The 13,497-nt window shown below is 48.3% G+C and overlaps 1 protein-coding gene across 6 annotated transcripts in view; it reads left to right on the top strand.

Moving 5' to 3' along the window:
- ephb3b (eph receptor B3b) overlaps nucleotides 1-12,442 on the top strand; it is a 55,020-nt gene extending 42,578 nt beyond the window's left edge. The window contains exons 9-16 of one of the 6 annotated variants that reach the window (XM_076022614.1): nucleotides 333-385; nucleotides 534-656; nucleotides 2,621-2,868; nucleotides 3,164-3,379; nucleotides 3,757-3,906; nucleotides 4,204-4,403; nucleotides 7,208-7,363; nucleotides 9,119-12,442. In XM_076022614.1, the coding sequence (XP_075878729.1) occupies nucleotides 333-385; nucleotides 534-656; nucleotides 2,621-2,868; nucleotides 3,164-3,379; nucleotides 3,757-3,906; nucleotides 4,204-4,403; nucleotides 7,208-7,363; nucleotides 9,119-9,227 (1,255 nt within the window). In that variant the 3' untranslated portion in view covers nucleotides 9,228-12,442. Of the gene's footprint in view, nucleotides 1-332; nucleotides 386-521; nucleotides 741-2,620; nucleotides 2,869-3,163; nucleotides 3,380-3,756; nucleotides 3,907-4,203; nucleotides 4,404-7,207; nucleotides 7,364-9,118 lie in introns of all 6 variants that reach the window. The other 5 variants (XM_076022612.1, XM_076022611.1, XM_076022613.1 and 2 more) reach the window with 5 other exon arrangements.
- The last annotated feature ends 1,055 nt before the right edge of the window (nucleotides 12,443-13,497 follow it).

The raw sequence follows: 13,497 nt of genomic DNA, 5'->3' as shown, positions 1-13,497 counted from the left end.
TTTGGGTCTGTTTTCGTCTGGGCCATTCTGAGAGCGCCAGAAGTGGAGGCGTCTTACGCGATGCTCCACACAACAATGGTACGATATCTGTTTGTTTGGATTGCAGTCCCCGAGTATAAATCATTTCAGGGCGCGACATTGATCCAGTCCTAATCTATGCTCGCCTCCGATGCAAGCTGACATTTTTTGCCCGAGCCTCGCCGCCGCCTGGCAATGTTTTTGCAGACATTATTACGGATCTGTTTTCCCCTCCGCGCCTTTGTTCCTCGCTGTGTCTGCGCCATGCTGCGTAGTTGTCACAAAAACTCAGTTTGTGTTGTCTCTCCTTACAGAAAGCAGCGGAATGGCTCAGAGTCAGAATACACAGAGAAACTGCAACAATACAGTAAGTCTCTTCGCTGACATGCCCCCAGTGTTTGCATGCCAAATTCATTTGACCTGTTCCCTTTTTTTTTGATTGAAATGTACTGCCTGCATACTGTTTGACGGCAGAGAGATTCACTTCCCTGTTCTTGGTACTGAATCCCCAATAGTAACACCGGGAATGAAAGTCTACATTGACCCCTTCACCTACGAGGACCCCAATGAGGCAGTGCGCGAGTTTGCCAAGGAGATTGACGTCTCCTGCGTGAAGATCGAGGAGGTCATCGGCGCAGGTAACCCACCAAAGCTCCTGAGCTACAGGGGGAAGACTGCTAGTCACCTCCAGGCCATACCGTTAGAGGACATCACACCAAGCGGTACTTTCACTCAATACATCGCTAGTCCTCTCCTCGTACCCCTTCTTCCCTCCCTCCTCTACCCTTAACTTGTCACCTTTATCAGAAATCCCTACAGCATCTCCTTTGTTGTTTGTAGGTCATTTATTTTAGCCCTTGAGTTAGTTTGACTGAGCCCCATGCACCGGAATGCTGTGGCATTGGTTTCGTATAGTTTTACCTTTTGTAGCACAGATTGCTGTTTCACCTGTTATCCTTTCAAGATACTCCAATCCTGGGCTTAGCATTATTCGCCACAAGGAATATTATGTGTGAAAATCTAACAGTGGCCATTTCTTTGAAAATGTAGCGGCAAAGTAATTGCCCAAGGTGTTTTCTTCATTTTTCTTCAAGTATTCTTGAGAGTCATCACATTGTTTTTTTAACACTTTATTTGACTCTGTTTGTGTGTGGACCACAAACCCAGTTATGTGCTTTGCTATAGTGAATGATACTAATTGTGAAGAATTTGAAGTTATGTTTTCAACAAGCAGGCCATGCCTACCTTAATGTATTATCATTAATATTACAGGGGTTATGTCGGATGGCGCATAGCAAGTTTTATTTAGTTGGGAGCCTGTCTCCAAATAATTGGCTGCTGCTGCCTGGAGAATATTAATATTTGGACAGAGCACAAGACATTTCTAGTCCAGGATTGGCAATCTTTGACCCTGCCCACTTCACAGTGTCTTGAGAACCTCTTTATTAAAGAGGGCCGTTATTAGATGAGTCTTTATTTGGCCCCTGCTTCCTGACACTTAAACCTTTTCCACTATGTGATTGTGCCCCCCACCCCCACCCTTTACTCTGTTGATAGATAGAAAAGTATTAAATGTGTCTGAAAAACTCTGTTAGTGATATTTCTGCTGCAGGACTGTGCCGGATGATTTTCATAGCATTGTAACTGAGCCAGAGTGAAGGATGTTTTGATGGCAAAGACGGAAGTCCCAGCTTCTACTTCTGCTACTACCATTACTACTGCTACTACTACTACCACTGCTACTGCTACAGCAGCTCGTCTACCACTGAGGCTACTACTTGAAAACCCGTCGCTTCCCAGCATTCACCTTAAAAGTGACAAACCCTCAATCCCTGTCTTCCCCTCCCTCCCCCCTTTCCTTACCACTTCCTCAATCCACCCCTACATCTTCTCCACAACCCTGCTCGGCCCATCGACGACCCCACCTCACCCCACCCCACCCCCCACCTCCACTGCTTAATCACCTTGTCAACCACGTTGACGCGCTTCGTTCCCAATGCCTCATTTTGTCTTGCATTCTCCTCACATCCGCTTGGTGTAGACTCTAAACGAAAGGCGTCCGCAACCCCCAAGGCCCTCAAGCTTCTGTCGCCACCCATCTCCTCCTCCTGTGCCCGCTACACCAGCCCGTCTGAAGCTTAGCGCCGCCCCACCGTCCCTTCCCCCCTTTCCCCCTCTCTTACCCCTGGCTTGCCCCTCTGTAGCACCCCTCACCATGTCAACATCATTCATTATTCCAACATGTTCAGTGTTTCGTGACATACGTCCTCACATTTCTGTCGTCATGCCTGGCCCTCAGTATGTCGTCCTCCTCTTCGTTTTGCTTTGTTTTGTGACTTAACCGCACACAGTCCGTGAACGCATCCCATTACCACCCCCATCTTTTGAAACTGGCCTCCAGCCGTGGCGTTTCTTGCAGTTCCCCCTGTGCCACCTCCTCCTACCACCCTCCCCTGGCTCCTTGGTTCTAACCAGTTAACTGTTCCTTCTGTCCCCCTTTGCCCCCACTCTCCTCCACTCTCCCATCATCCCTCTCTCCCCCTTCCACTTTCTTTCTGTCCCTTTTTCGCTGTTTCTGTCTGTCTCACCTGGGCTCTCACAGGAGAGTTCGGGGAGGTCTGTCGCGGACGCCTCAAGCTGCCCGGGCGCCGGGAGATCATTGTAGCCATCAAAACCCTCAAGGTGGGCTACACTGATCGGCAGAGGCGAGACTTCCTGTCAGAGGCCTCCATCATGGGCCAGTTCGACCACCCCAACATTATCCGTCTGGAGGGTGTGGTCACCAAGAGTCGGCCTGTGATGATTGTGACTGAGTTCATGGAGAATGGAGCGCTGGATTCGTTTTTGAGGGTAAGACATGAATGGAAACGCACAATTCTTGTTTATGGCCTTGAATATACTGTAACAATGCCATGAAATCACAGCTTGCTGTTGTGAATCAGAGCACGTAAAGGACAGAAAAGTAGAAAAGACATAAACAAGCAGACAGACGGGAGAGAAAAACAGACACAAACACAAGTCGATATGACCAAACGATGACAGGAAAGAGAAATGTGTTTTTGAAAATAGACAGACTTTCCCTCAAAGGTGCAGCCCTGATCTGCAGTGAAACTCATCCTCCACCTCCTCTCTCCATCTGCACCAGCTCAACGATGGGCAGTTCACGGTGATCCAGCTGGTGGGCATGCTGCGAGGCATCGCAGCAGGCATGAAGTACCTGTCAGACATGAACTATGTGCACCGAGACTTGGCTGCCCGCAACATCTTGGTCAACAGTAACCTGGTGTGCAAAGTGTCTGACTTCGGCTTATCCCGTTTCCTGGAGGATGACCCTTCAGACCCCACCTACACCAGCTCCTTGGTGAGTGTGTCTGTCCTTGTGTGTCTCTGTGTGTGTCTACGTGTTTGTCTGAGAGGTATCCATTTGTTTTTTTGTGTTTTCCTTTTCAATGTGTAAAGGTACTACACTGTAACACATTATATATGTGTTACAGATGTTTTAAAAAAAATGACAGACTGTATCACGTCAAATACTCACATGCCTCATGCTGTGTGACACTTGTCTCCGCTACTAACCCTATGCATACGCAGTGTCTTGCAACTCTGTTTTGTGCACCGACCTTCCCCTTAGACTTGTTTCTCTCACCCTCTTCTCCCTCCCATATGTGTGTGAATCTGCGTGTCTACTCCATCTCCCCCCAGTATTTCATGCTCACCTACTCATTCGCATATCCACAGGGAGGGAAAATCCCCATCCGCTGGACGGCTCCCGAGGCGATTGCCTACAGGAAGTTCACATCTGCCAGCGATGTGTGGAGCTATGGCATCGTCATGTGGGAGGTGATGTCGTATGGCGAGCGGCCGTACTGGGACATGAGCAATCAAGATGTGAGTCCATGGAAGTTTTTCTTTCTTTCTCCTTTTTGCATATTGCCAAGTTTGCACGCCTTTTGTAAAACTTTTGCCTACTGCCATTTTTTTAAATATATACCGAAGCTCTCCACATACCCACCCACAGCTACTGTACACCTCTAATCTTTCTCTGGCTTTTCCCTAAAGCCCTTTTTTTTCCTCCGTGCTCCACCTTCCCCTGATTCATTTCTTGCACGCATCTCCCTGCCGTCTTTTCACCACCCGCTTTGAGGTCAGAAGTGATTGCGATTTTCTCTGTCGCCCTTCCCCCAGGTGATAAACGCTGTCGAGCAGGACTATCGGCTGCCTCCACCCATGGACTGCCCCACAGCGCTACACCAGCTTATGTTGGACTGCTGGGTAAAAGAGAGGAACCTGCGACCCAAATTCACCCAGATTGTGGCCACGCTGGACAAGCTCATCCGCAATGCCGCCAGCCTAAAGGTGGTCACCAATAGCACACAGTCTACTGGGTAAGTCCGCATGTTCCTCAGACTGCAGAATGAGTCAAATAACTGCCGTGAGCCAAGTCTTAAGAGCAAATGCCGTTTCCTGAGCATGTCGAGTGTGGTTTTCGTTTTTTTATTGAGGGCAGTTATGTGTAATTAAGGAATTAACTCAACACATTGAGAAAAGTGGTGCTGGTGGTGTTCTTTACGCCCCTCTTTTTCTTTGAGTGATGTGTTAAACAAGAGCCGCAAAGTTCAGTGATGATTATGGTAACGGCTTATTATACAAGTGAGAGAGTGGAGAGCGAGCGGCGAGCCATTTTCATCACACCTGGACCTGAGCAGCCCCAGTAATGATTTCTCCGTCCACACATTCCGTATCCAATTTAACACAATGTGCGGCCGCTTTGTCTGACTCCCACCCCAAACCTCCAATATAAAATGTGAATTCCCTCATGTGCGGCTCTTTAGTTCCCGGGAACCGAGCCTTGGCCATTATGCAGATTCGAATTACCGTTGCTCAACGCGGTTCTGTGAGCGGCCCTCCTGCAAACAGGGAGCTCAATCAATGATGTCACATCTACATTTAGCCGCATCAACCCCTACTGCAGCCGGCTTTCTTGGAAAGAATTTCAGAGGATAGAAGGTGGCGGAGTCGGCACTGAAGGGGGGGCTGGGATGACCTACCTATCTGTCCCCGCATCAGGGTCTTTGGGTCTTGAGGGAGGGCCGCCGACAATCCTAGTGTGGGCTCAGGGGGGAAGCCGGGGTCTCGGTTGGCCACTGGAGTGACGTTCTTGGAAGATTAAGCTTGCGGTTAATTAGCTCGATTAAGGCGACGCAAAAAAGAGATGGGAGCGCCTTTTAATTAGCCGCTAACGAGTTTTTAAAGGGGCCAGGAGAGAGGTGGCCTCGTGCCGACAAACCTAACTTGGGAAAAGTGAGCAACGACACCGACGTCCTGTTCGCCATTGAAGGGTGGCTGGAGAGTAGCTAACGCTGTCTGGCATCGTCGTCGTAGTTTTGCATCATCCAAATTCACGTTGCCGTTTCGGACGACCTCGGCCTGTTGAGCTTCAGAAGCGACTTAGATTTCACTCTTGTGATCTTGTGTTTTCCTTTGGTTTTTTTGCTGTTGAATGCAAATTTTTGAAAAATGAAGCATGTCCACAAGAGGCTCCAGCAGTCTAGTGGGCCGGCCTCTTGAGAAACTGTGTTCCTCGAAAGGCTGAGCAGCACTTGTGATGTTGAAGTTAGAACTCGGCCCGATGCGGTCTTGGATGCGAGCGTGTCATTCTTTTCATCTTTGCGGCTTCGTGGCTGCCTGCTGCCCACACGAGGCCCAGCGTCACTCTGCAACCTTTTGAAGCCAACTTAAGAGACGGACGGGCTAACAATATTCCATTAGGAGCAGCCAGAGTCTGGCGTTAACGATGGCCCGAGGTCTTGGGCACCCAAGTATAGGCCTTATTAAAAATCACTCCATCTACACCACTCAATGGGGCCTCTGTATCACTGTTATTAACTCCCCTCCGCTCATGCATTTTCTCCTTTCTCCTCCGTTCTCCCTCCATTCCTCCTTTAATTGTTAATGAATCTAATTCCATCAAAAAGGATGACAGGGATCAACGGAGCAGAGAGGAGGAGACAGTGGCGCTCTTTCAGCGGGGCCTGCCGCGTCGTCCTCTCTGCCCGCCTCGCGCTCCTACCCCGCCTCCTCCTCTCCCCTTCATCCGCTCCACTTTGCTCCCAGTCGTCGCTGAGTTTTATTAAAACACACAAGGTGGCCTCTCTATCTTCGCCGCTGATCGGCGCACACTTTCGTCTTTGGGAAAAGGTCCTCCAGGGGCTGTCAACAGGTGCGCGGCAGCAACGCAAAAGTCACTCCAGCGCCACTGGGGAGTACGCAAATGCCGACACGAGAGGCAACGCGCTTTTTAACACGCGCAAACAGATGCAACGTTTGGCCTGTTTCCCACCAGTTGAGCTGATGTTGACACAGGGAACCCAACGCGGGCCAGTCCAAATCTGATTCAGGCTGTCCAGCAAGAAAACCGCGTGGAATCCAACCCCTCCAGGTCTGATCCAAACCACATTTGTAGGTGGTTTGTAAAAAAAAATAAATAAATATAGATATATATATATATATATTTTTTTTTGTTCAGAAAAAGGCAACTCAAGCGCGATGGTATTAAATTTCATGTGGGGTTTTTCTGTTTGTTTAGCCAGTCCCCCAGTCCCCCAATTCTCCCCCCCACGCACACACACATACAACTCATTGACATCCTCCTGCAACAAGGAAAAACAGGATGAGATTTCTTTTCCAGGGTTTTTTTTTTTTCCCCCTCTGGTTACTGTGTGTGACCGAAGCCGACAACTGCCTGCTCTGCGTGTTCACACACACACACACACACACACACACACGCACGCACAAGAAGCTCCATCTCGCCGAGCCAGCTGCAGCGCCAACATCCACCGCCCGAAGCCTCCAGCCAGTCTCTCCACAATCATAAATCCCCCACCCCACCCCACCACCCACTTCACTTCACCCCACCCCAGCCCAGCCAACCACCACCGCCATTACAACTGCATGCAATGTCCAACCCCCCACCTCCACCCTTCACTCCCTCTGCATGCGACTCCCTGTGTGTGGAGATGAGGGGAGAGGAGAAGGAGGAGAGGAGGAGAGACAGAGAGGTGGCGCTCAGCTGGGGGGCGTTTCGGGGTGAGGTTGGCCTGCAGAGGCAGTCGAGTGACGACCTTAACCCTCTCCCTCTCTCTCTTTTTCTGTTTCTCCATCCTCCCTCCCTGCCTCCCCCACTATGTAGGGTGTCCCAGCCATTGCTTGACCGCTGCGTGCCAGATTATACCACTTTCACCACTGTGGGGGACTGGCTGGACGCCATCAAGATGAGCCGCTACCGTGACAACTTTGTCAACGCCGGATTTGCCTCCTTTGACCTGGTGGCCCAGATGACAGCAGAGTGAGTGGAGAGCCAATTAGGAGTTAGGACGACTGAGTGGAAGTATAGAGCGGTGCTGGTTTTTACCTTAAGGAAATGGGTTTGTCCCCAATTTAACTGTGATAAGTGGTGGAAAAGGGACCTTGGGTATCAGGCTAAGAAATAGGACTTAAAATGTTCAGCAGACGCCTGAGGAAGTCATTTGTTGTGCTAAGATCTCAGATTGGTGGTATAAAGTAGGTCTTCCACAGTTGAAATTTCAGATTTACATTAAAATTTCATTTTTGATCAAAACAGGATAAAACTCAGAGGCCTTCCCATTTAGTCGAAAAAATAACATCAGTGAAGTTGTAGCAAAGAGGGAGATTTTGGTTGTAAAATGAAATGAACCCACCAGAAAAAAGAGTCAAGGTCAGTTTTGTACGCATGAATATTCCATATCCGAGGTGACCTTCACAACACACCCACCATGTGCCGTGTTAGCGGACAAAAAAATGATGCAACCGGAGCCACGGAAAAAGTGGAAGCCAGAAGAGGATCAAATAAATGAATTAGGATTATAATGATAAATAAATTTTCCTCATTAGCCTCATAATAGGCAATGGAGGTGGAGGTAATTTGTTTCAATTTGGCCGGGCTGACAGGTGTGGCGTACTGTGGCTCTCTGTTGCTCTTAATGGCCAGTAATTCCTCTAATGGCGCCCATTTATTATCATTTCATCCTCCATCGCAACACTGATGAGGATGGTCGAATATGAAAAATTAAAAAAAAACATTCATTTGTGTGAAATATTGGTCAGGAGCTCTTATTTGGCTCAAAAAAAAACCCCAAAAAACCAAACAGATGTGAATGGTGGCTCTCTTCGCAGCGCAGTGTATGCTGTGCGAGTTTAATTTTAATTTGTCCAGCTTTTGTTTCTGTTGTGTTTGCCTGAACAATCTGGACCCCAGCCGGCGTTCGCTCTCGGCTATCAATTTGAGAAATCAAACGAGGGAACGGAAATAAGGAAAAGTTCTCATCAGAGTCTTGCGCAGTGTTAGTTAAACTAACACGGCCGCTGCGATTAGATTACGGTGCGCGGCTGCTGATATATCCAAAGCAGGTGCACTCTCCCAGGCTTCAGAGCGGCGCCGCCAATTGTTAACTGGAAGTTGGCGCTTCCTTCATTTCGCACTGTCCCCTCAACCTGAAGCGGAGGGGCTTTGCCTCACAGTTTAGATAAGTGACAGCGACGGCGGTGACACGCTTTGGCCGTTTCTCTGAAGTAATAGAAACATCGACTCGTTCACCGACGAGATTTCGATCCAGTATCTTGAAAAAAAGTGTTTTCCTCCCCCCGCTGGTTTCTCAAGTGCTGGGAGCCTTGCGAAGCCACCAGCTGTGGGACAGTAGCCAGGTTTACTCTGTAATCATTAACCTATATACATTATGGCTGTTTGACACCACCTGCCGGGAAACAGAAGCACGTTAGAGCCCCTGTCGCTAGATAAGTGCCCCCGCTTTGTTGATTCGTACTCCGTTTCATCAGCCACTTTTACAGGGTGGGTGGGTGGGTGGAAGTGGTTGTGGTGGTGGTGGTGGTGGTGGTGGTGTTGGGGGTGGGGTTACCAAGGTGCTCGGCCGCCTCTGTGTGTTTACTCCCCCGGACCAAAGAGAGAGTTCTCTTTCAACTGTGAGCCAGGAGAATCTTGTTTGCTCCATTTTCTTTATGGGTTTATTTCCCTGTGAACTTGCCATGTGTTTTTAATTCACTTCTCCTTTTTTTTGTTTAACAGGGACTTGCTGCGGATAGGCGTGACGCTGGCCGGCCATCAGAAGAAGATTCTCGGTAGCATTCAGGACATGAGACTACAGATGAACCAAACACTTCCTGTCCAGGTGTGAAGCGACAGGACACATACAGATGCAGTCGAATGGACGGCCAGACGTGGGGGGACAAATGCAAATAAAGAGAAAAAAAACAACGGGGAAGGAACTGTACCAGAGAGAGCCATTGGAGAAAAAACAACAAAAAAAACAAACCCTAGCTGCCTGACCCATCTCTGCCAATTAGTTGCTATGAAACTGGCTTGCAGTGCCTCTGACTTTTTTTTTCTTTTCTTGAGTTCACTACTACTTCCATTTCCTCTTCCTGCTTTTTTTCTGTTACGTGTCATTTTTTTTGTTCCTTTTCCATCCAATCAAGATTAGCGTGTTTTTTGAAAGAGTGTTAGGAGCTAACCCGACTCCCCCCTCCCCCCGATGTGCCCCGTGCGTGCCTCGCCAGCTCTGCTGTGGGCCGACGTTAGCCATGCATTGCGTAGTTTTTTTTTTTTCCTTCTTTTTTTTGTTTTGTTTTTTCAGCGAGGTCAGCCTGAGCTCCGTACGGCACAATCCGATCCACGCGCAGGAGTTCCTCCTCCTTTCCTCCCTCCGTCCCTCGCCTCCTCCTCCTCGCCTCATTGGACGTAACAGACGGTGAGGAGTGGACAACCCAGAAATGGGGGGAAATAGAAAAAAAAAAAAAGGAAACGGACAAACAATTCACGTAGGAAGCAACGTGAGGACGACTTGAACAGACAGACGGGCGGTTCTTTGACCCCGCGGAAGTTGCTTTTCCCCGATGCAGGCAGCGTTGTTGTTGTTGTTACCCATCTTCATATTGAAGGTGTGTTATCTAAAAGGCCACTTGCTGGAGAGCTGGAGGTGGTGGCGGAAGAGGAGGGATCAGGTCAAAAAGCCGAGAGGATGACAGAGGTTAAAAAAACAAAATAACAACAAGCAGTCACAGAGGGGGCCAGACGCATTTTTTTGGACACTTGTTTGAGCTGCCAAGTCCTGAATGACTTCCAAACCCTGACCTGGAGAGACTCAGAATAGTCCCACGGCTCGGGATCACCTGCTCACCATCTGTGTTGTAACACTTTGAGAAATATTTTGTTCTGTTTTGTTTTGTTTGTACCGACCCCCATCTCCCTGCACTCCCACCCTCACACATAGTTTCTTTCCCTTTTCCTTTTGCTTTCCTCCACACTTTTGGAGATATGTGGTTACAAAACGGCCGGTCAAACCTAATTAACCCCACTGGACACTTGACGTGATTGCAAAAAGGGGAGACAGAGACTTTGCTAACACAATGAAAAGACCACTTGGCCTTTTGCGTGTGTTTATTTTTATTTACGTTTTTTTTTTTGTTTTTTTTTGTTTTTTTGTACGTCTCTGCACACATGTGTGAGCGCGTGTGTGCGCGTGTGGTAACGTGCGCTTGGATGTGCGGGTGTGTCGGATTTGGACACGAGTATACTGTACAATACAGCTTCCGGTACTTGTTGCGGCCGAGAATGAACGCATGAACTGAACCGTGGCAAGGAGCAAATATTATCTGAAACAATTACGCTATATTCTGTGGACAACTGTTAAAACATCCTTTTCTAATGAATCCAAAATAAGGAACCTAGGACATACATATATATATATAAAAGGTTATATATATATGCATTATGCAGCAACTAAGAGAAATCATCACGGACACCTTACTTTTTACGTACTATTATCTGGAGTTAGAGAATAGCAAAATTCCTGTTCTGCTTCCGCGACATCCTGCCCTCTGTATTTATTTCTACCCACTGCCCCCCCCTCACTCTCCCTCCACCGCCAACGCCCAAAAATGGATCGGACACCATTTTGGGAACTTTTTGGACATTGGAACAATCAGACAGACGACGGAACTCCAGTAGGGATCCACCCACGATGAATCGATGATCATTGAATGAAAGAAATTGCATATAAATTGGATATTGTATTTTTGTTGTTGTTCTAAACAGCCTGTACATGTTTTGTAACAAAAAAAATATGATAAATAACAAGAAAAATTGTGTTTTGACAAAAATGGGAGTGCTGTCGTGAGATGTTTGATCCGGAGAAATCCACGGAGAGCAACGACAAACCTCGCCGGTTGGGAAAATAGGAGGGGTGTTCGATCGACAAACGCTTCAACTGCTGCCCCACTTGGTCCTTGTCCATTGTGTGTGTGTGTGTGATTGTGTGTCCATCGGTGCGCTGCGTTGACCGCCCGAACAGGTTACCAGGCTTCCATGATCCATCCTCGTCAAAAACAGGGCAAAGCGAACACTTAACGGTCTTCCAGGCACATTTATTTCAACGTTAGACCTCCTGCAAACCACTAAAACAAAGCAAAACAAAAAAAAAAGAACCTGTGTTTACGCATACTTGATTTCACTCATTCAACACCTCCTCCCGCGGTGCAATCACCCTGACCTCGTGTATTCCATCAGGGAGAAACATGTTGGCTGCCAATCACTCCAACTGCCATCGTTGCCAGAATTGCAGGGAAAATAAAAGCGGGTTTCCGGGGGCGTCGTCATCAGCGAACTCGGAGCTGTGACAACAGAAACCTATTGGCTTCTCTCCTTTTTTTTTTTGTCAGCTCGATTAGCGCTGAGGCCAATCTGGCATGGTAAGGATATGAGTGCGCACCCAGGGCAGACACACGGCGGGCCTGACCTGTCATTATCTCTCTTCATTTCCTGTCTAGCCTGCAATCATCCTGTCTCGGTGAAGGCTGCCGCGTGATTAGTACAGTGCGGGATCAACATCCTGGCACGCGTACAGGCGATATCTGTAGGAAGCCTCGTCCTGAGTGAGAGCGGCTGCATCACGGAGGCTAATTGCATTTCTCGCAGAGGGGCGTTTGAAGGCGGTCGATGAAGGGATGGGGGCGCTGTCGCTCCGGTCTCCCGGTTATTGGTTAGCTAGTAAGACGAGAGTAGGTGTTTTAGTCGGTTACCTTGTAAAGTAATATGCAAAAAACTGTTTTCTTTTCTGGCATTCACACTTTCAACAGCACCCAGCATCCAGAGGTGTGGCAATTGTTAATTTAATAAGCGTATCATCACTTTTTTCAATCAAGGCATTAGTTTAGATTTGGATCACAAAGTACCCCCCCAACCCTCCCGCACTTCCCGGCCCGATTCCTGATTTCTCGCGATCGTTGAAAGTGCCTGCCAGATTATTCAGAAACTCACTTCTTGATATCGTCCCCACAGAAATATTTAGTCTTTATCGGGGAAAAAAGGCGGAACGGCACTTTGATTGGGGGGGGGGGGGGGGGGACAGGAGTCGCATCTACATTTGGAGACAAAGGAGCAGAATTAATGCAATCAGACTCCCCAATCTTGCTCCCCGGGAGTCTCCCTGGGAATCTGCAGCGTTAACAGCCGCCCACCCACCCCACCTACCCCTCAGCCCGCATCGGCTCAATCATCCAGTCAGCCGAACCCCAGTTATGCTCAGTAATGTGACACCGGAATAAAAAAAAAAAATAAGAGAGACACACAGCTGATGAGAGGGAAGGAAAGAAAGAAGGAGGGTGAGTGGCATATGGGGACTAAACACAATCAGATGGCAGACGTGGCCGCTCATGAGAAATGGCAGTCGCTTCGGAGCTCGCATGAACTATTGATGAGGTGCACATGGTGCACTGGGTTCTGTAGTTGGGTCCACCAAAGACAACCAGCCATGAGTGATGAGCTCCGCTGGCACTGTTGCACAGCCTAAAAAAAAAGAAAAAGAGGAAGAACATCAACGGCATGTCATGAATCTTTCAGCAGAAAGTTGAATATTTGCCTGTCGCGCAGAGGGAAGGAGATCACCTTTGTGTTTTATTTTACTATCTTTTGGAAGATCACCATTCTGACAGTGCTTTGCTAATGTGAGGCAGACTGTTTTGTATGTGCGTGGATGTGCGCGTGCGTGCTCGTGATAAAAAAAAAAAGAAAGAAAGATTGCCATTTTGTACAGAGGCTTTGCAAAGCAGGAGCGTCGGCGTCTCGCAGACGACACGCGTGCCGACGGCGATCCAAATCACCCCGACATTCCTTCAGCTTCTCCGCCAGAGGAAAACAAAAACAAACAAACAAACACCCTCCCCACCGACACCACTCGCCACTTACCTCTAACTCTTTTTTTGTGCTCCTCCTTTACTTACCTGTTTCTAGATGAACGAACTCAGTGCTCTCGTGGTCCTCTAACAATCTTGCCCGCGTCGTTTTGCTTTTGTTTTGTTTTGTTTTTTAAAATTTTTCGTACTTTTGAAGATCCCCCCACCCCCCCTGAGCCCACTCCGCACCAGGAGGTGATATGTTTCAGAGATTAC

This window comes from Nelusetta ayraudi, unplaced genomic scaffold (genome assembly GCF_046127955.1).
Source record: "Nelusetta ayraudi isolate G7.1 ecotype Tasmania unplaced genomic scaffold, CSIRO-AGI_Nayr_v1 ptg000013l, whole genome shotgun sequence".
In the NCBI taxonomy this organism is placed as follows: Eukaryota; Metazoa; Chordata; class Actinopteri; order Tetraodontiformes; family Monacanthidae; genus Nelusetta; species Nelusetta ayraudi.
The sequence above is the reverse complement of the archived record's forward strand: the minus strand, read 5'-3'. Positions and strand labels throughout refer to the sequence as shown.